The following is a 21748-nucleotide window of genomic DNA, read 5'->3' as shown; positions in this document are numbered from 1 at the left end:
GTCATCATAATCATGTAGGAATGAACATATTTTCATATATCTGACAAACACTACAATAAACATAGCATGCACTACAAATAACCGTTGTCAACCTCAGACTTTTAAATTAATGCAACAAAGTGAATTTAACTGAATGACATTGGTGCTCAGAATTCATCACCATCACTATTTCTTTTCAGTGCATTGAGTTCATTATAACAATTTTTTTTCTTCATAATAACTGCATGGTTGTTGTGTCATAATGACGGCCATAGCTGTGCTACAGTTTTAGACAATGGCAGCAGTAGAGTCAAACTCAGTTATATGCAAAAGTTTCTAAAGATCCATGGCTTTCAGCAATATATGAGTACTTCAGATTAACACAGAACAAAAAGGTGGTTTGTGACCTGTGCCGTTTCAATGGAATGTCATAGAAGTACAGCACATTGTACAAACACTTGAAGGAAAAACACACAAAGGTGACTTAGCATTTGTTTGCTTTTTTTCTGTTTACTTATACAATGTTTTAACATAGTTGAATTTCCAATTAAGCTGTTCTTTCTCATTTATATGTTTTGGTTCTGTTGTGAAACTATGGAACAAGTAGAAGCATTTCTGTGTGAAACAGTGACTGAAGTGTAACATATTAAGACAACATGTTAACATGCAGTCCCTCTCAAGCTACTGCTATGACTCACTTATTTACTGATTTTCGAACTGTGACATTGCCTGATGAACTCACCATACCCGGAAGTTAAAGTCGACAGCAAAACGATGAAATCGACTGTATTTTCATAAAATTCAGTGCTACTACCAAAGCCAGAGAGCAATTGTACAACAAGGAGGAAAGAAGTTGCTCTAGCTAGTCTGTGCTTTGTTAAAGGATTTATTTGAAACTTGGATCTCTTTTAGAGTTGCACTACTGACTTAAATAATAATCCCTCTTTTCTAAATTTATTTTTTAAATCCTGTTTGGGTTTTCACTTTATATTATTATGTTAATTATACAGTATAATGCAGCACTGTACAAAATGACAAAATGTAAACAAATGCAGCACTGTACAAAATATAAACAAATGTTACATATTGAATAGTTTGCTTTTTGAGAAAAATGAGCAGTTTAGATTAATCGATTAATTGTGCTAGATTAATTGATAGAAAAATAGTGGTAGTTACAATACACTGAAGAGTCACGATCACACGTCATGTCGGAGTGACGTCAAACAGGAACCAGTGGCAGGGAGCTTGACAAATCAAGATGGCGACCTACGCTGAAGCAGGAAAGAGGTTTCAGTATAAATAAAACTCACACGGAGAACAGTTTAAATTGGAGTGCCACCGCGAAAAGACGTCGTTTGAATTTTGAAAGGACAAGACGGAGCCGACACTGGTGAGAGGGCTCTGTGTTTATGTGTGACTTCAGTTTTATGTGAGGGGCGGTGGCAGCAGAGACAGCAGTCCTATCCGGCCACATAACGTTAGAACCAGGCCACTGGCGAATCTAAGCGTATTAGTATGAACAGTGGCATTCCCCCAAGTCTATTACCCAGTGTCTGGTGGGGATTCTCAGTGAATTTATATATTTGGCCTCTATGTTCCCGTAATATCAGCTAAGCTAACGCCGTACGCGACGCTGACTTCTCACTGTTTGCTAGCTGTTAGCGTATTGAGCTAGGAGTAACCAAAGATACAAATAGCTTAGCTTGTAGCTACGGCTATCATAACTGAAGTGACATGACTTAAGTGGCTAATTAGAATATCTTACTTAATTGCCTCCCTTAGCTACTTTTATGAGCCAGACGTGGCAGTTGGGAGCCTTGAAATTACCTCTTTTAACAAAAATGTGCCAGAAAATGTGTTGAGATACGCCTGTCGTTTTCGTTTTAAGTTAGACGTAACTGAGCTCACCCTAAGTTAGCTAACCCATTTACCATGACCAGTTGTCCAGTGATGCGATGATGTTTGCTCCACTCTGTGTACTAGCTAAGTTGTTAAAATAGCTACGAAACGGCAGCATGTGTGCTCGGATGTCAGAAAACATTGTCTCTAACTACTATTAGCCACTAAGTCCAAGGTAAATACAAAGCTAAACTGTTGACGCTTTCACTTTAGAATTCCCAATAGAGCGAGATACACGCTGGTTATGTGTGGTAGACTGTAGAGTGTGGTGTTTGTTTTCAACGATGTGGGAAGTGTTAGCAAAACCATCACAATATGTCTGTAAATAACTAGATTGTTTATTTAAACAGTAGTCTACCAGAGTTTTAAGTTCTTTTTACAAACAAGTTAACTGGGTAAATGGGTCATATCAGTCATGTTTTATAATGATTATTGGCCCCCACCAACACACAGATCAAAGTTCCGTGCTTCTCAGATTGAAAACAGTGGCTTCTCTGTGCTGATAATGTGAGGCATTGTTGAACAGCATGACCAAATAACTGGATTATGTGACTTAAGATTCAAAGTAGCTAATACACAAAGAATGAATGGGGGATAATTTGCACTGGCATGTGATAAAGTGTCACTTGTGCTTCGATTAAAACTGTTCTATGTGACTGTTTTCTTTTTGAAAGACGTACTGTACCGTATTGTCAGAAAACACCATATCTGACTGAACACTTCATGTGAAGGCGGGTGCAAGCAAAACTGTGGAAATCCATTTTTGGTTGTTTTCATACTGTAGCACCATTTGAAGAAACGCTGGCCTGTGGCTTGTAATTATCAACTCTTGTTCACTAACTTGGAAACTCATTTATGTTTTCAGTGACTCTAAATGGCTGCGAGGAAGTCTGGAACAGATGCATACAACAATGGTAAGGGCTTTTTTAATTCTCTTGATTTACTGTTAAATTACACTGATGTTTTGAGCTCTGAGTTAAGTGTATATTCAAAGTGTACGGGTGTTTGTAATTCTGGTGTCTATTTTTCTAATATATACATACACTTTGTTTTTTGTATACAGGACCCATCAGCTACCTTGATGATGTTCCTTTCAAAATAAATGATAAATTCCGCTGTCCAGCCAAAGTGGGGCTGCCTGTTGGTTTCTGTCTGCCAGAATGTGGCTCTTTACTTTTGGACACACAGGTAAGTCAGGTACAGGAAAGATCTTGATTTTGAACTGGTGTTATTTGAGGCCTGCATTTAGCTGTGCACGTCATACTTTTGGTCAGATTTCATTGTATGCAGTCAAGTCATAGACATTTGAGCAGAGAGTTGTAGCCAAGAACATGCTGTCAGTGGACAGCAGTTTGATGCAAGAAGTTATTTTTGTTGTTGCTAAGAGTTGAGTACATCTGTTTGAAAAATGTACCTTTTATATTTTACAGTAGTATGGTGCAGAATTTACAACAACCTCCAATCTTCAGTTTAGTCAAGTCTTGATATTCAAGTTCTAGACATTAGGCTGGAGGTGTAATAACAAGGGACTGTTAAACTAATAATTATTAATAGAATAAAAATTTTCTTTGTTACTCTGCGCCTTCTTTGCACATTATCCTCTTTCGTCCTCTTACTACATCCTCAACAGTATGACTTCACTCTGGAGAGACGCAGTGTGCGCTGGGGGCTAGAACTAGCTGAGGCCAGAGCAGCAGAGGCCAGAGCAGAAGAGGCAGCAGCCCAGCAGGAGGCAGAGAGCAGGGAGTGTTTGAGCCAGGCCCAGGACACTGATGGCAGTGGAGAGAGAAAACACCTTTCTGCTGCTGAGGACCAGGACCTTCCACCACCAGCATTGAACCCTGTTTTGGCAGGGCTGAGCCATAATGCCATTCTCACGCCACTGCCAGCCCCAAGCCTTGGCCCCAGGAATACCCAGCCTAGCACTCCTCAGCCCCACAGTCTCAATCTAGCTGATTTTGAGCGGGAAGAAGACCCCTTTGACAAGCTGGAGCTCAAAACTTTAGATGACAAAGAAGAGCTAAGGAGCATCCTTCAGAGCCAGCCCCAACCGCAGCCTCAACCTCAGCCTCCTCCTTCTGTGTCCCCACCAGAGGTCTCTCAGCCAGGGTCAGCCTCACGAGGAAACAGTCCATCTCCACCCAGCACCAACACCAGCCTCTCGGCCAAACCAGGCTTTACCCACAAACCCAATGGGTTGGTTAACTTGCTGGACATGGACAGAGTTGGGCATCATGGAAGAGCAGGGTTTGATACGGACGATCGACCCTGCAATATTCGCTCTCTGACTTTTCCCAAGCTCTCTGATTCTGGTGACCCAGAACCAGTTAGGTACAGTCCACTCCCTGCACCCATTCCTGCTCCCCGACAAAGTCTGCCTAATGGCAGCCCACCAACCCTACCCAGGACTCAAGTTATTGTTACACCTGAGCCACCCTGCCACACCAAGAGTGGCACACCAAAGCCAGTAAGTATGAGAGTATACACTGCATATGTGAATAATTATTTCTGTAGTTAGTATGCAACATAGGGGTGAAGATTTACCATTGATGGTAAATAAGAATGTAATAAAGTCTTAGAGCTTTATTTATATTCACTCGTGTTTTTACAAGGCCAACCCAGGATCAGGTTCTGCTGGTCTGCCGTGTGGTGGAGCCCTTCTCAGCATGAATCCCGGTGAACGTCAGTGTGTGGAAACGCTTGTGGGCATGGGCTACTCCTATGAAGGTGTCCTACGGGCCATGCAAAGACAAGGGCAGAACGTGGAGCAGGTGACACTCTCTTTCATGCAGTGCACAGAAATCTGGATTACTAACACATGAACTATCTGATGTTTAGCTTTTTAATCATTTTATTTGTATGCTTTTGTGATTGTGGACAGTGAAGCTCAATACAATACATCTTCAAATATAGCATTAAAATAAATGGTTAGAATAGAATCACTTTATTCATCCCTGAAGTGAAATTTAGTTCTTCAGTACTCAGAAACTCAGTAGCACCACCCTGACTGTCTCAAAAGTTGTGGCATTGGGTCAGGTTCTGTACAGCTGCTATTGTTTTTGTTATGGTAACTGTTATCTAGTATAATAAGTTAATACAGCAGAAAAAATAGGATTAAGAGTAATAAATTAGCCCTACAAAGCAATAATATGAGGTTGTTACTGTTTACTGTATACAACCCTATCTCCGTAAGAAAAAGTGAGAGCACCATATTGCTCTTTTACTTGTCATTTATAGAAAGAGACTATAAGCTAACCATGTATGCTTACAAGACACATGATTAACAGTTGCTTATTGTCTGCCCAAGGTACTGGACTATCTGTTTGTCCATGATCGTCTGTGTGAGCGGGGCTTTGATGCAAGTGCAGTGGAAGAATGTTTAGAGATGTACCAGTGCTCAGAAGAAAAGGTTTGTACATTTTGCCATGACATACTTGTACATCTGAAGAACATAGGAAACATTAATACATGTTGTTTATATGTCTTAAGTTCAATTCAGTGAAAGGCAAAAATGTTAGAAGATTTTATCATAGTTTTATCATTTTTTTCATCCTTTATAGGCCTTGCAGTTTCTTGAGCTAATGTCAAGATTTGGTGAAATGGGATTTGAGCGTGATGCCATCAAAGAGGTGCTGCTAGTCCACAACAATGATCAGGACAAGGCGCTGGAGGACCTAATGGCTCGTGCCACAGCTAGCTGAGCCAAGCCAGCCAGCTCACCAAAGCTCTACCCAGGGCATGCCTCTCGCTACCACCCAACAGTCCCTTTCCTTCTGCCTGCCCTATCACACCATGCCCTGCCCTTCCCTTGGCTATGGAAGGAACAGCTGGAAGACTGTTGTATTTCTCTCTGTGCTAAAACGTATTGTGTCTCAGCACTTCTTAAAGACTGTGTGCCTAGAGTGGAGGAGGTTAAACTGTAACCATTCTTCATGGTGGTGTATTTGGTACAGTTCAGTTATTCAACAACAGGAGGAATGACTAAGCTGGGAATGGGAAAAAGAAAGAATTGGGCTGTGGCATTTTGATGCCATTCTGATTTGCTTCCACTTGGAAGTCTTTATCTGACTGCAGGCAAAACTGCAGAACTGAATAAGGGGGAGCTAGTGATGGGCTCTTAGTGTACCACCGAAAGACCAGTGTGAACCTTGGAAACTCCCAAACAACTAAGCTGCCATCTTCCACTGCTCACTGCAGATCTAGTAAATGGTGGTGGGGACAGGGGGCCTTGAGGAGGCTCCTTACACTGAAACAACTGATGTTAAAAATTTGAAAAAAAAAAAAGAAAGAAAACAAGACAGAGAGGAAAAAAGGCACAGTCACCTGACAGAGAACTGATTCTCAAGAAGTGCCCTCTGTGCTGTGGTGCCCTGCACCTATTTTTGTTTTGCTTTATGCTTTCATTCACTCATGTCTGTTTTTCTGTTCATTTTGGGCACTTTTTCATGTCAGTTTAAAGATTCCATTTCTTTGCTTTCTGTTTTAGGAATTGCATTATAGATCATTAGTCATTATAACTCAGAACACAAGAGTACTACTGCCCCAGTATGCTCTTTACCTGCACTGGAATAGCCTGTTAAAGGAATGGGAAGACATGGGGAAAGTTCCTGTGTAGGAAATTTAGAAATCTCCCATGACCCACTGGCACTGATGTGTCACATACTTCACAGGCACACGTTTCATAGTTATCAGCTTATTTAAAATACTACACTGACACTTTGATTTAAAAATAAATAGTTTGATATGGTAATGTAAGATATGTTAACTTACAAACGTGACACTTTAACGGTCATGAACTTTTGTTTGCAGACTGGAAAAGAGTGAGTGGTTTAAAAATACGAGAAACAAATTGTAAATGGAGGGTTGTTTTGCAGCCACATCCCAGTGCAATAGAGATTCATATTGTGTGACTGTTGACTGGCACTTTGAGCCTCAATTATTTCTTGGGAGATAAGTAATGGCCTTTAGGCCTTGCTGGAAAATTGGATGAAACTAGAAAAGGTTTGATTTCAGTGATTTCTATCATTCATTCTCTGTTATTGGATTTCATTTGACCAAATTGAATCAAACAAGACTTTGGTTTATTGACTTGTCCACTGTTTTTCCTCATGCGAAATATGAAATGAGTGTTCTTGATTTTGTTGGGTTTGCATCTCCACAGTCCCAAATGGAAATTTTAAAATAATCAAAAATACTTTTCCAGACGTTAATTGCAGTTTTAAAAAAGAAAATCATTGTTTTTATCAGTATGTGATGGACCTCCCGGGTTATATGTTTAAAAAGCATGCAGCTGCACCACGCGCAAAGATAGCAAAGATTTTCATAATCTTGAGCTCTGTGGTTTTGATGGGGATTGTGAGAGGCATGGCAACAGATTAAGGGCTTAAAGTTTGCAAAATGTGACTCATAAAACTGGCACTTTGCTTGGGACAGGTCCAATTTTCTGTCCTCTGATCAAGTGCAAGTAGAACATTTCTAACCACTACGCTCTGCTTGAGAACAAACCAGTTAGTGTGTTTTATTGCCAATACAGATCTCATTTTACTTGTTTGATAGAAACCATTAGTAGTGACAAAATGTCTGCAGAATATAGAGAACCATTCAAGCCACAAGGATGGGCTCACGTTGAATTAATTTTCCAAACTGGAAACATCCTAAATCTATCCTGGAATCAAATTTTTTTTTGGTGTTTGCATCCCTAATGGACGGGAATAATCTGTCATGAGCAATATTAGACCTAGTTTCTTTAGCCAGTGTTTTAAGTCTGATATGTGGTTGACATGAAGTGAGTGTTTTCACTTTTTTTAAATGCCTTTTTATTTACCACGATTAAGAAGACAGGTGTACATACCTAACAGACAAACACATAAGTGGTATTATTGTCTCCATACTTGATTCAAGTGTGGTGTTGGTAATCACCAGTTGAGCAAGTTGATGTTCACTTGCTTCTCTGACACTCCCACAAGTTGGGCGTATTACAGTGTAGATGGGTCTGGACCTCCTCCATTTGATGCCTCCTACTGTTTCTGTCCTGATTTTCAAGTTGTGCAGGGATGAAGTGCAACTACATTCTCATTTTGGGGATCACATTAAAGGGTTTGTATATCAGATTCACATCTAAGTCACCACATAATGAATCTTATGAGCATTGAAATATTTTATTAGTATAATAAAAAAAATGGTTGAGCTAAGTGTTCTTTCCCAAGCTCCTCAAATGTGATTTATTAAAATGTTTAATTTCCCCTTGAATTATTTGAAAAATACTCAATTAAATGTGCACATCTTTTTAGTCAGACTGTTGATTGTTGCTGGTCTTGCTTTTTGAGCTCAATTTGGTAATGTTTTTTTTCCCAAGTGTTCTCACAACAGATTAAATGTGATAAATGAAGCTGTTGAGCTGTTGAAGTACAAACTACAGCAAACCTATTTTTATTCTCTCTGTTCACTTAACAAGACCACAACAATACAGATTATTGTTCATCCAGGTATTGTCAGTGACAGCTGGAAACATCCAACTGTGAGGCTTAGTCAGCAGAAAAGACCAATATGCAAACAAATAGAGGCCATAGGCAGTCTGCCTGTGGTTATCAGGGCAAACAAACTGGAAAGTTACAAAGCCATGTGTAAAATCTGTTCACAGATCTGAGGTAATGTCCCTCATTTTACTCCTCATCTGTGTCAACCATACATTGGTGCTTATATAAATAACTGCCATCTTCAGAAAAAAAAACGGTAAGCCCACTGTTAGATGAATGTAATATAAAAGATGTGTGATTTCTTTCATTTAGCCTGAGATTACAAATGTCTCCCGTTGGCCACTAGAAGGCCCCAATAAGCACAGTAATACCAGAGAATGTCAGATAACAGCTCAGATACATGACAATTAAATATTTGTAGTTTTGTGAATCACAGTAAATAAACAGAACTCCATTTTTTTGTCAGCATAAACTTTTGATAAGTTAGCATTTGTAATTAAATATTGCCTATATTTAAGAAGTGAATAACTTACTGTTATTGAGTGCATGTGTGTAGATGTGCAGGTTTAATTTACATATTTATATACATATTTTTATACGTATGAAACAATTTGCTTGTAGAATTAGTTTTGTTGCTAAAAAACAAAACATGATGTTCTTCAAACAGACGGATCACACCGATCAGATAAAAGGTCTCACGCAGATCGCGTGAACGCGCACGCATGACGCTCCCGTTCACGTACGACCTTGTTTTTGTTGATGTTTAATATGAGTGCGGCTGCGCGCTACTCAATGCTTTCGCCGTTGCTGCTGACGCGATCTGGCAGGGGAAAAGAGTGAAGCCTCTGGCTTTAGCTAGCGACTCTGACAAAACTGAGTAGTTTGGGCGGCCTGAGAGTCCTATTATTTCCGAGGCTGGGAAGCAGGCTAACGATAGAAATTGAGCGATAGTCTTAGCCTGCGACTAACCAACCTCACCCGTATGTGATCGCCCTTCCTCGTCGTTGGACGCTGCCAGCGAGGGCCAAGGAACAAAATAGCATATCGCCATTATATGATCCAGTGTCCAGCGTCACTTTTACCCTCCATGTGGGTGAGGGAACTGTGTGTGTCAGATTATGGCGAGAAAAACAGTTAGCAGGAAAAGGAAGGCAGGAGAGCCCAAGGACCAACAACAGGTAGGCGGAAACCGGTGCTGTTTCATATTAGCAAGCTAGTCAGTTGTGCTAGCATGCTACCTAGCACTGTGCTAACAAGATTTAGCTCATACGAGCTATGCTGGAGGCAGAATATTAACGGCATTTTGACAGAGTAACCGCTAAATTTTATGGGGGAACATAAACCATACAAGCCCACTCGTGCTTTTAGGAAACATTAATACAGCCTGTTTCCATCTGAAAGTCCGAATCTGCTAATGTTAGCACAACGTTAGCCAACGGCAGTCCATTATCGTTACGACAGCTAACGTTAGTCAAAGGCTTGGTTACACCTTAGTAGGCTTTTATTTACTTGTAATAATATATATTTTATGAGTTAGAGAAGACTGACAGTCCTTTGTTTGGTTGGAATCATTACTAGTCACATTTTCTTCTCTAACAAGAACAGATCTCACTGGAAATGTAAATTTCCTTAAAATAGCTCATCAGACATAGTTGTAGCCGAAACGTTAACAGTTAATCTGGCTAGCCAGGCTACCTTGCGAACAGATTGATCGTAAATCGCTTGTCCAGAATAATGAATTGGACGTTTGTCAACTGCTGCATCCATCATCAACAGCATTTTGCTCATACGGCCAGTCGTAATCATATTTATAGTACCACAAAATGGTATTTGACATACACCAGAAATTAGATGTCGGTTCCACTAGCTTTGTTTAAATATGTAGTGACATCTTTCTTGTATTGCGTTGTGTCAACAATGTTAAAGCATCACTCGGGATCATTCGGCAGCCATCATTCAAAAGTACACTTGAATCACATTCTTGTTAACAAAGCTATTTTCCAATCTAATAATTACGAAGTTCAAACAAAACAGTCACAGTATGTAAAAAGAATAACAAAAAGCTCCACAGATTCCTTTGATATGCACTGAATATAAGTATTACCATAAATGACTGTTACACAATTTGCATTTTAAAATAACAGTTAGGCCTGGGCGAGACAATTAAGAATGAATAGTAATATTTCCGATTTTACTACAGTCTTCATTAGGATGACTTTGTTGACTTCTTTTTGAATGGTCAAAGGACTTCGAACAAAAGTCGTACATTCTTCTGATATTTAAAGTAGTATGAGTGCGCACTGCCATACACTTCTGTGAGGAGAGAATGCTATTCTGACACACATACCCCTGTAAATCTTTGCATCAGTGTAATTGTTTATGTAGTTTTACATAGAATTATTGGTCATCCGACTGATATTTTTTTAAAATGTAAATACATATTAGGCTATTTTGCCAGGTTCTACATTACCTCTTCCATTTGTATGGAACATTTGAACATATTTAAAGGATTTTGAAGAATTAAACATTCACTTTTGTTGTGTACATCTGTATCTATTAAACCAATGTAAAAAGTAACAAGGCAACAGAATAAATTGGAATGTGTGATTATAGCTTTAATTGCACTGACAGAGTCACAGTTGGATTTGTCCATAAAAGATTTAGCTACAACCCACTTGGTGTTGAAAAGATTAAAAGAATGTTTTGTGATGGATAAACAGAAGTGTCACACTTATGTTGCAGGTGGTGTGGCTCGGTCACTACATTTTTTAATATGTACATGTCTGTATAAGAGATTTGATTGTGTTCTTGGCCATTGTTATTGCAGTCAGTACATAGGGGAGGGTTTGTTGACTAACAATAGGTGGAGTCTACGCCTCTATTTTTGGCAGCCGTTACAGACCAACCTGATGTTTAAATTTAAGTATTATTGTGTGCAGTAGACTGTATTGACCAAGTCACATGAAACCAAATGAAGTGTCAGTGTCAACATATGCGTTTGCTTTTGTTGTAATACTACAGTGATCCAGTAAGACTCTTAATCTGTACCTGTGAGCTGTATGTCCACAATCCTCTGGGGGATGGGTCTGGCTAAGCACAGATAGGTTTAGATAGTAAAATAAAAATATGCATTTTGAAAGCTAAATAAGAAAAAATATGTAACTCAGAGGACATTCATTTAAGATATATTACATTTTTATATTAATATCGTTAATTGCTTTTTTTAGACATTCTATTGTATGTAAAACATAATAATTGATCATCTCTGAAATATTTCAGACTTCTGAGAAAACATCTGCTTTTTCCTAAAATACTATTTAGGCACTTCATCTTCTTCCTCTCTCTTTCCACAGCTGGGCTGGTGTCAGACACCACAGAAGCGGAGTCGTGTTTCTTGTTCATCACGTCATGCCCAGCAGTGGTGGTGTAATCGGCGATCTGTGGTATGTGCCCTCCGGGGGCGGGAGTTCAGACCTCAACAGCAGCATGAGCTGCGACTCCAGCGGAGCTTGCGTGGCTTTGCGGCCGGCAGGCTCCCTGGCATCCTCAAGGAGAGGGAGTTTTCTCTGGGACGACTCAACAAGGTGTTTGCTTCACAGTGGCTCAACCACAGGCAGGTGGTGTGTGGGACCAAGTGCAACACGGTAAGATGCCCTTCTGTGGCTAACCTGCATTAGTTGGGCTTTTCCATATAATTCTGTCACTTCATGTTCGTCAAGGTATGATGATGTGATTGGATTGTTTACTCACTAGGTTTACATTCACTCGAATAAACTAATCGTGAATACCGAGAAATAATTCGTATATTATTGCAAACTGTTGTGTAAACATCTTAACTAGCAAGGCTGTTGTCAACATATAATGCAAGTAAGCTTTAAGACTTTCAAGTTATTTTTAATGGGTAATGTATCACACAAGTTGGAATTATGTCCCGCAGAAACCCTTTCAAAGTATTAAACATTCTGTTGGGAAAATGAACGAATTGTGTTGTAGATGAAAATGTTTTTGAAGTTGCCAAATTATATACTATAATATACATGGTAGAATTCTTTGGTACAGAAAAGGGTATGCAGTTTCGTAACCTCAGGATTTTATCTCTAATGAAGAATGACTGCATGGGTTTTAACACTGTGGCTGTATGCACGAGGCAGTTTGCATTCAAGTGTGAAACAGTCTAGTCTGAGGCTCAGCAAATCCAAATCCAAGGCTAGTGAGGAGTTCAGGTGTTATCAGATTCTATTCATAAATGAGCTTATAATTATTGTCATCACACTTTGGGGTTAAAATACATGAAACGCTATCTATGATGTGTCCAGAATTTTTCACAGGTCGAGTGGCTTCAATTTATTGTTTAGAATTATTGATGCAGACTTTTAGTAATCCTTCTCTACCATTTCCAGGAATTTGACATGTTGAACTTGTTTTCATTCAATAACCACTTTTAACATGGTTGATGTCCACTGATTTTGTTTCTTGAATGTTTGGTCAATATTAGATGTGTCAAGATGAATGAGATCCCTGGACCCAAACATAAACACTTATCCGTATATTTCAGAGTCAGGATTATTTAAGTTACTCCTACACATTTTGGAGTGACAGAAAAATCCTGGTCAAGCACCTAAAAATTCTTTAGGCCCATGACCCTTTTCTTCTTCTTCCTAAATGTGTTTTCTTCATTTACTTGCAGCTTTTTGTAGCTGATGTCCTGACAGGACAGATAACACGCATTCCTATGCTGAAGGACAGAGAGTGTCGTGATGGCAGCTCTGGGGCAGTGAGTGCAGTGGTGGCAGGGCGGCATTACCACCCCACAGGCGCCTCTCGTGCTCGGCTGGACCAGCAGGGTTGTGGGATCCATGCTATTGAACTAAACCCTTCAAGAACACTGCTCGCCACTGGAGGAGACAACCCCAACAGCCTGGCCATCTACCAGCTGCCAACACTGGACCCTGTTTGTGTTGGAGATGTAAGTGGTTTGAACTGTTTGGCTTAACTGACATTTAATTGTGGCTTATGGTTGCTAATCCATTTTTTTGCCTTTTTTGTAACTCTTTTGTCTTGACTCAATGAAATTCTGTTGAGCTATTTGTGTGCTAGCCACGATATTTGTGTCCTGTAAGCATGGCTTATCTGTGAAAGGTTTGTCATAGCAGAAGTAGCAGTTTTAACTAGTGCATCAGTGTTGTTGAAAATGATGATGTCTTTATTCAGTTAGTGAGGTGGTCGCTAGTATCTGCCTGTCCACGTGATTTTTGGCCTGACCCCTCTAGAGGTTTTACTCTTAGTTGGCCCAAGAAATATCTCCACAACTTCAGGATTGTTTGCAGTTAATTTTACATTCGCGAGAGGAGAATGCTTCCAAAACTCATCAAGGACTCCACAATGTCATTTTTCCACTTTTCTTTTATCACGCGCTAGTGTGCTGATGTTTGAATGCTAACATCCTGAGCTCGAGTATTGTCACATGCTAACTGTAATGCAGATGTTCATTCCAGATCATGCAGGATCTCTCCCTCTTTTTCTGGACATGAAAGAAATACCGCAATTTTATTAACTTGATAATATCTCGCTAATGTTGCCTCGCCACTATTTGACATGATCTCTTCATCATTTAAATCTGAAGCACATGAGGTTGTATAACTTTAACACAGTAACCATTTGTTTTTCAGGATGGTCACAATGACTGGATATTTTCCATAGCGTGGATCAGTGATAACATGGCAGTTTCTGGTGAGCTTGCTTTGTATAAGCTGTGTGACTACTGGGCACAAGTATCCTTATGTCTAAGTCATGCTCTTCACAGCACAGTGGTGATCCTTCCTTTTATTATGCCAGTTTTGTGTATATGTAGTAGATTAATAGTCACAGTAGTACTATAGATGAGCCCTGTGTGTATTTGCCTTCATAGGGTCCAGAGATGGCTCCATGGGCCTCTGGGAAGTTACAGAGGAAGTCATGAACCAGGCTGAGAAAAGTCAGAATGAGGAGACCGTGCCCTCCTATGCCCACATCTCCCACCGTGCCCTCAAGGACATCCCCAAGGAGTACACCAACCCATACAACTGTAAAGTCCGCGCTCTGGCCTTCAACAACAACCACAAAGTAAGATTCATTCTCATACAGGAATTCACCTAACTGAGTGATCTATTTTTAGGAAAACACAAGATATGAAAAGAGATTACAGACTCAATGCTTGTTTATATTCAAACACATTAATTTGTATATGTTTATGTTGGGAGAATATCCGAATCTATGTTGGATAGCAGGTTGTTGTACAAGGAATATATTTCCTAACATTATACTACAATGATCAGTTAGTCAATAATGTAAGGATGAATGCATTCATATTTGTCCTCACATTTAAATATTTTACATAAAAATGAAATCTCTAAACTGTTTTTATGACCAATTATGTGATTATTAAAGCTGTGGGAGACTGAGATATTGGAAAGACAAAAAATAAATTAAATAAAACAAAAACATTGAAAATCCTCGAATAGCTCACAACTCTGTCTCTTAAGCCTATCCCACCAGACAAGCACCTGTAAATGTTCTCACTTCCTGTGCCTGCTTTTATGGTGAAATGGGCTAGCTACACAACCTAACCCACCAGTATAGTGGCACAGAAGCTAAACTATCAGTACAGAGGAAATTATTGTTATGGATCAAACAGAGCTTTTAGTTTAGAGCCATATGCATTTATTTGTCAGTACCAGCTGACTGCAGCTTAGTAAGCTTGTCTCTTACAGCGTTTACTGAATTCTTAAGATATTAACTTACACATATTGCAGTTTATGTATTTCAGTTTCACAGGGCTGTGCTGGGTCCAGAAACTGAAGAAACAACAATCCTAAAATGAAAGTTCACCATCTTACTTTGCCACAGGCCTAAGATGTACACGCATAGCCACAAAAAACATACATTTCACTGCTGATCTGCTGTGTGATCAGCCCACATGCATTATGCATTCAGTGTAGCCACAGTGTGAGTTGGTGTTATTGAGAGTTTGGTGTTCAGAACTAATGTAATTTTCGAAAGCCTAGAAACAGAGCCTTTTCTCTCAGGTCACTTGAATTACATTTTGCTCATTTAATGTGGAACTGATTAATTGTTCTGCCTTACTTTGCACTGAAACATTCATTGTAGATTATTTGTAAAATAAATTTTAAAAAACTGTGTGAAGTTCAACACTGTACTGGATTTTGCTTCACTGATGAAACATTGTTTTGATAGTTACCATGTCATAGTCAAAATTACGTCAATGTTATTGATGGATGATGATTTGGATGCAAATCTTAAGAGGCTTTAAAGGTACATGACATTTTCTCTACTCTGTCATTTCTTGGCCATGAAGTCATGACTCATATGAACCAAATTGAAAACCAGAGACGCCTTTTTCAGATGTCAAAACATGTCATCTTTGACAGAGTTGCATTTTAGATATATAATGGTCACAAATAGTCCAACACTAATGTTACTCCATAAGAACACACACAGTGAGTTGCTGTTATAGCCTGTGTCACGTTACAGTATTTTCTGACAAAGTAAAACTGAGTGACATTGTAACACGTAGTAGAATCAGTGCAGCCAAAAAGGGTGAATATGAACTACTACGATAGGAAGCTAAATCTCAAAAAAATATATATAACACAACTTGGTGTATATATATGGGCTTTGTCTCGAGCAATGGTAACGTTAGGTTCGCTCTAGAAGGATAGTTAGACAAGGACAATATTTTAGTGGAACAGCTTTCATTTAACATTTATTATTAAAGTGATAAACCGTAAACTGTAACTGGTCACATAAATGACCATTCAACTCTGCACAAATCCCAACAGAACAGTAACAGTAAGTGTAAACAATTTGCTACCAAGTGCACTTGGAAAACAATAGAATTTTTTTTTTTTTTTTTTTAAATGGACAATGCGACGATGTGTGTGTGTGCGGGATCAGGTCAGTTTAGTTCATCTACCCAAGTAGTATGATTTTGTTTGAAATGTCTTAGCTGGATTTCAGAAGAGAGGAGTTTCTCCTTTTCCTTTGCCGCACAATAAAGCAGAGTCGAGGTCTCACACCCTCCACGTGTGTTGATCCACTCCTCACTTTAGGAAGCTCACTGGAACCTGGCTCGCCGTTCAGCATTCACTTCAACCAGTACCAAAAAAACAACCTGCATACAGTAGTAGTTTTACAATTACAATCTAAATCTCTCCACCCTCTGTACGGGTAATATTTCTCTATTTCTGAAGCATGAATTCAGTGATACCAGAAAACAACACATAAAGCTGTGTAAATGGATTAACTCGATAGCATTAGCTTTCAGTAAACACATCACAGAATTCACCATATTTTCATCAAACACATCACAAGACACAATCGTTGTCTGTCTCCGATTGTTTTTTTTGTTGTTGTTTTTTTAAAAAATATTTTCATCTACACGAATAACAGAATGCACAACGCGGCATACACGCACAACGTAACATCACGTCGTGGTGAAATTCGCTAGCATGCTAAGCTAGTGCATGATAAAAGTGGACTCACCGGAGCTTAATCCAATGGAAAACAACAATATTTTGTACACTTACATTATTTATGCAGTTACTGAGTGGTTTAAAATCTGTTAGATAACGCTATGCTAGGTTGGCATAACTACAGCGGTGTTATTGCTAACATAAACAGACGGGGAGTAACTTAAGCTAGGTTAGCACAACTTTAGCAATGCAATGTAAATGAAACGCATGACCGACGCAATGAAGCACACGTCACTCGTCATGACAAATGGCAAAGAGAGTTAAACTGAAACGGGAGACATGTTGAGTCATTGCTGACGTCACATCGTCGTTATAAACTTACCTGTCGGCAAGCTCCGCTCAGCCCACTCCTGTAATGTTGCCTGGCTGTATCGTACTCCTGTACGTTACTGAGAAGACAGTGCTTAGAACTGATGATTGTATGGAATTAGAGTTCCATGTTTTGCAGCTGTTCTGAAACCAAATACTTGAGAATCCCATCTCAGAGTCGGTCAACTCAAAGGTGTAGATTCTGAGTTTGTTAAATCTGCTTTCTGGAACGGGCCTGGGGAAAGCCTTTGTAACCAGTAAGAAATGCGGCCTCAGTAGATGGTTATAATGAAGTTATAATAAAGCTTTTATAATATCTTTTAGTGCTTACAGGGGAGTAGCAGTACTGCTGTTATTGGGTTCTGCCTCCACATGCATCAGCTTCAGTCATTTATGTCTTGGCTTTACCTGTGGTTTTTGCTTTTTCAGGAACTGGGTGCTGTGTCCTTGGACGGCTATTTCCACCTGTGGAAAGCTGAGCATAACTTGTGCAAGGTACAACGCATAGTTTCACTAATATTTATTTTTTAAACTGTGTTATACTGTATAATATGTGATCAGTTTCCTACTACAACAACAAATATTCCCGTCATATTGTTGTATTTTGTGATACTTGGCTCATATAATGGATTTTCATAGCTGTGGAACTTGATAGATGTTCATACTCACACTTGAGTGATCTACAAACTTAATTTCTTCAGTGTTGGCAGCTATAATTGTTACCATTTAACATCCTGTCTTGCTCCCTCTAGATTCTGTCCACCAAGCTGCCTCACTGCAAAGAGAATGTGTGCCTGGCATATGGACAGGACTGGTCGGTGTATGCTGTGGGTTCTCAAGGCCATGTTTCCTTCCTGGATCCAAGGCAGCCTACACACAGCATCAAGTCTGTTAATTCCAGAGAGAGGGGAAGTGGTAAGTGACCTGTAAAACTTCCAAAAGAAGCAAATGACACAAGCAGACAGCAGTTGACCTACCTAAAATACTTACTGGTGTTTGTATAATTCTTACCTCATCGTCAAACACCAGACAGTAGCCAAGTTTCCATTATGTGTTTTATTCATTTTATCATATTGTCCGAGAAAAAATAATAAGAATAAAAAAAACAACATCCTCAGTTTTGTAAAATGTTTTTTGCATTGGTTTGATTGTCAGATGTGCTGTATTGTGTATGTCCCAAATTGCAGCCGTTTTGTTTTGTGAAAAGCACTTTTGCTAATTTGCAATTTGGAATTTAATTCGAAACTGATTAATTGTTTACCCCTCATGTTCAGCTGATTTACCTTTCGCTGGCTTTATCACTGGACAGAATGAAACATGATGAATACCAGTTGACAAGAGGAAAATAATACAACTGCTCTTTATTCTGAATTCAGAGTTTTTCTTTCTCCTTTCAGTACGCATTACAGCAGATTTACAAAGTGCACGCATGCAATATGCAAACAATTAGTGCATACTGCTTTACTGTATTGTAAGCTTTGACCATCTTGTTCATGCATTGGTCGTGGTCTGTGGTGTGAAGTCACCTGTTCTTGTGTGCTCTGGGCGGCTCAAGCTTGTAGCTCCACTGAGACACCGTGACATATGTGACTTATCTTCTACTGCGCAGAGAATTGTGAGTCAGCATGGCCACAGAAACATGCTGGCTTGCATAATGCAAAACGAGAACAGATGTAGTAGAACATCCTGGTATTTTTGGCATATTGCCTTTGACATACAATGAATTGGGACACACTTGACCCTTTTCCAGCATACTATACATAGCATGATAGTACGGGTATTGAAATGCATCCCTGGTTTTGTTTTTGGTTTCCTCTACTCTTTTTATTATAGTCATGTTAATCAGCCCTATTCTGCAGTCTTTTGACTATGGAGCTGAGTTTTTTCAGTGTTTTAGAATTAAAACCACACAAAGTTGTGATTTCTAATATTTTCCATGTTAGCCAAAAGACATTAACAGTTCATATTGTAAAAGCACAACAGTTTCATAAATTTTAAGAGTAATTTTAGTGTAATTTCTCTATTTTTAAAGGTATCCTATGTCTCAGAGATCTGTGTGAGTAGACGCTAATACAGCGACTCCCAGAGATTCAAGTTTTAAATCAGAAAGCACATAGGAAGTGTGGAGAGTTGATGTTTACTCTTGAGTACCTTTTGCATTAACACATCTGTGTCTGTGCAGGGATCCGTTCGGTGAGTTTCTATGAGCACATTGTGACAGTGGGTACTGGCCTAGGTTCTCTTCTCTTCTACGACATTCGAGCTCAGAGATTCCTGGAGAACCCTTTTAACCCCACTGGAGGATATCGAAAGTGCCCTGGAGATGGCATCCTCAAGCTCACTACAGGAAAAGGCTGGCTGGTACAGTTTTCTTTTTTTTTTCTGTACATAGTGTCGTTAGATCAACACTACTATAGTTGCACTGTAGTTCTAGATTATCTGTGCTATCACAAATGTTTCTTTTGTTTCTCTCCTAACCCATATTGCCTCTCTGCACTGCTTCCAGAATCACGATGAGACGTGGAGGAGTTACTTCTCAGACATTCATTCCTTCCCCAACGCGGTGTACACCCACTGCTATGACGACTCCGGCACCAAGCTGTTTGTAGCAGGTGGACCTCTCTGTTCTGGCCTGCACGGCAACTACGCAGGACTGTGGAGCTAGCCTCTCCTTTTCCTCCATCACTCTGTCACTACATCCTTGTCCAGACCTTTACTTAACCAGTCCCTTCATCCCTCTCCTTCTTTGAGTTTGTCAAGATCACTGTCCTTGGTATCCCTCTTGTTCACAAAATTATCACTCTGTTTTGCTCTCACATGGACTCAGGAGCATGATCTTTCCCTCAGCGTATCACGGCTTTCAGTATTGTTGTGTATATTTGTGTCCACCATTACACTATCCCTTCTTCTCCAACTATCCCTTTCACCTCTGCTACTCAGTTTTTATATATATACATACATATATATATGAAAATGTACAAACAATTAACCAGTGATTTTCAAGAGCTGCAAAGTCTGCCACTGAGGAACTCTGAAGAGTTTTAACAAACATTGCGAATAAAGTTACACGTGTTCTCATTATTTAAAACATTTACATCCAACCTGCAGGGATTAGGCTCTGGTCTTTTGCTGGCTTGTTTTTGTATGCAAGGATAGTGTTTACCGCTGCTTCCTCTGTGATAAATGACAGTGTCTTTGTGACAAACTTGTGGAATTCTCTCCCAAAAGTTCCTTTTCATTCTCTCACTTAAATGGACAGCAATAAAAGAGAGCGAGAGAGGAACAAGGACTGAAGAGACATTTAATTTTGAAGGACTGAGTCGAAGTGCAGTTTGACATTTGATCGAGAATATTTACTGGTTGGAACAGCCCGCAACAATCTCAAAGAACTTCTCTCTTCTCCTGGCAGAAGTAAAACAAAGAAGCTAATCAAAATGGGACTTTGTGTTAATCTTATTCTCACTGAGATAATGTAAAGGAGAAACATTAAGATTGATAAATGCAGTGTTTTTGTTCTGCTGTGAATTAGTCAAAAAAAAAAAGCCTTTTATATTTTGACTGTGTGATTGGACAGGCATACCCCTGCTGGTATTCTAATTTGCTTTATTTGTATTTATTTTCCCCTTTTCTGTCACTTTTTTGAGGCTGGTCAGGAGTGTTTATATTTGCTTATTTTGAGGGTTGTATTTTATTTTTTGCCATTAATCTTTTGGGTCCAGAATGTTTTTAGCATTTGCATTGACTGTGCTCCAATCCTGATCACTGACTGCTCTGGTGTTTCTAGACAATTTACCCCAAGATTTTCAGTTTTGGTAGCAAGTTAAGCATCATGAAATGATTGGTTGATAGAGGAGCCTTTCATCCCTGGATTGAAACAGAAGGCCTGTAGTAGCTCAATTTGATCCTCTCAACCATCCATCTAGAAGGATGCAAGGAGAACTAATGAGATTTTTTGGACTCTACCCTGGAGTTAAATGCTGCAGGCACATGCATTTGTTGTCACAGTTGTAAAGCCCCTTTTTTCTCCTCTTTTTGTACCAAGGAGTGAGTGATTCTGCTCTTTTTCCTTGTTCGGCAGAGGCAGGGTAGGCTTGAGTTCCGTTTTTGCCTTCCTCCAGTTTTTCTGTGAAAGACTGCACAGGCGATCATAATTTTCCTTTTCTACATGGAACTTTTCTCCAGTTTTCATGATAATGATAGGTTGAAAAAGAAAAACCCCAATTAGGACCACAAATTGGACAAATAACCAACACTTTTAAAGTGTATTTTATATATAAATGTGTATATGTATGTGTAAAATACATAAGGACAATTGCATACATTTTTATGTATATGTCTGAGAAAGTGTGTGGATTGACCTGTCTACTTGGTGATGCCCTGTTTTTTTTATACACGCCTCATGAATGTTTTTACAAATGACTGAATCTGAGGATATTGTAAGATATAAACATCCTGGGAAAAAAAACTATTAAATCTTTAAAAGGAGTAAATAATACAAATAAAATGTATATTGATGTAATGTGTTGTTTTCGTGCTTCACATTCTTTATCCAGT

At 39.3% G+C, this 21748-nt stretch overlaps 2 protein-coding genes across 2 annotated transcripts; both read left to right on the top strand.

Annotated features, from left to right (window-relative positions):
* Nucleotides 1-1191: 1191 nt before the first annotated feature.
* On the top strand, nucleotides 1192-8173 carry ubap1 (ubiquitin associated protein 1). Its single transcript, XM_022200748.2, has 7 exons — nucleotides 1192-1369; nucleotides 2744-2792; nucleotides 2942-3066; nucleotides 3509-4345; nucleotides 4491-4649; nucleotides 5186-5287; nucleotides 5439-8173. Exons 2-7 carry the CDS (start codon nucleotides 2753-2755, stop codon nucleotides 5577-5579), a joined length of 1404 nt encoding a protein of 467 aa, XP_022056440.1. The 5' UTR covers nucleotides 1192-1369; nucleotides 2744-2752; the 3' UTR covers nucleotides 5580-8173.
* Nucleotides 8174-9115: 942 nt separating this feature from the next.
* dcaf12 (DDB1 and CUL4 associated factor 12) lies at nucleotides 9116-21713 on the top strand. The gene is made up of 9 exons (XM_022200737.2): nucleotides 9116-9532; nucleotides 11708-11998; nucleotides 13042-13320; nucleotides 14024-14084; nucleotides 14263-14456; nucleotides 17624-17689; nucleotides 17947-18109; nucleotides 19377-19555; nucleotides 19701-21713. The coding sequence occupies exons 1-9, from the start codon at nucleotides 9473-9475 to the stop codon at nucleotides 19857-19859; spliced, it is 1452 nt and encodes a 483-aa protein (XP_022056429.1). The 5' UTR covers nucleotides 9116-9472; the 3' UTR covers nucleotides 19860-21713.
* Nucleotides 21714-21748: the final 35 nt, after the last annotated feature.

This window comes from Acanthochromis polyacanthus, chromosome 5 (genome assembly GCF_021347895.1).
Source record: "Acanthochromis polyacanthus isolate Apoly-LR-REF ecotype Palm Island chromosome 5, KAUST_Apoly_ChrSc, whole genome shotgun sequence".
NCBI lineage: Eukaryota > Metazoa > Chordata > Actinopteri > Pomacentridae > Acanthochromis > Acanthochromis polyacanthus.
This window is presented reverse-complemented; position numbering and strand designations above follow the sequence as displayed.

Coding starts and splice junctions, on each gene's coding strand:
- dcaf12 (XM_022200737.2), top strand. CDS start 9,473: ATGGCGAGAAAAACAGTTAGCAGGAAAAGGAAGGCAGGAGAGCCCAAG. Junction 17,690..17,946: donor CTGAGCATAACTTGTGCAAG/GTACAACGCATA, acceptor TGCTCCCTCTAG/ATTCTGTCCACCAAGCTGCC. Junction 18,110..19,376: donor TTCCAGAGAGAGGGGAAGTG/GTAAGTGACCTG, acceptor GTGTCTGTGCAG/GGATCCGTTCGGTGAGTTTC.
- ubap1 (XM_022200748.2), top strand. CDS start 2,753: ATGGCTGCGAGGAAGTCTGGAACAGATGCATACAACAATG. Junction 3,067..3,508: donor CTTTACTTTTGGACACACAG/GTAAGTCAGGTA, acceptor CATCCTCAACAG/TATGACTTCACTCTGGAGAG. Junction 4,346..4,490: donor AGAGTGGCACACCAAAGCCA/GTAAGTATGAGA, acceptor TGTTTTTACAAG/GCCAACCCAGGATCAGGTTC.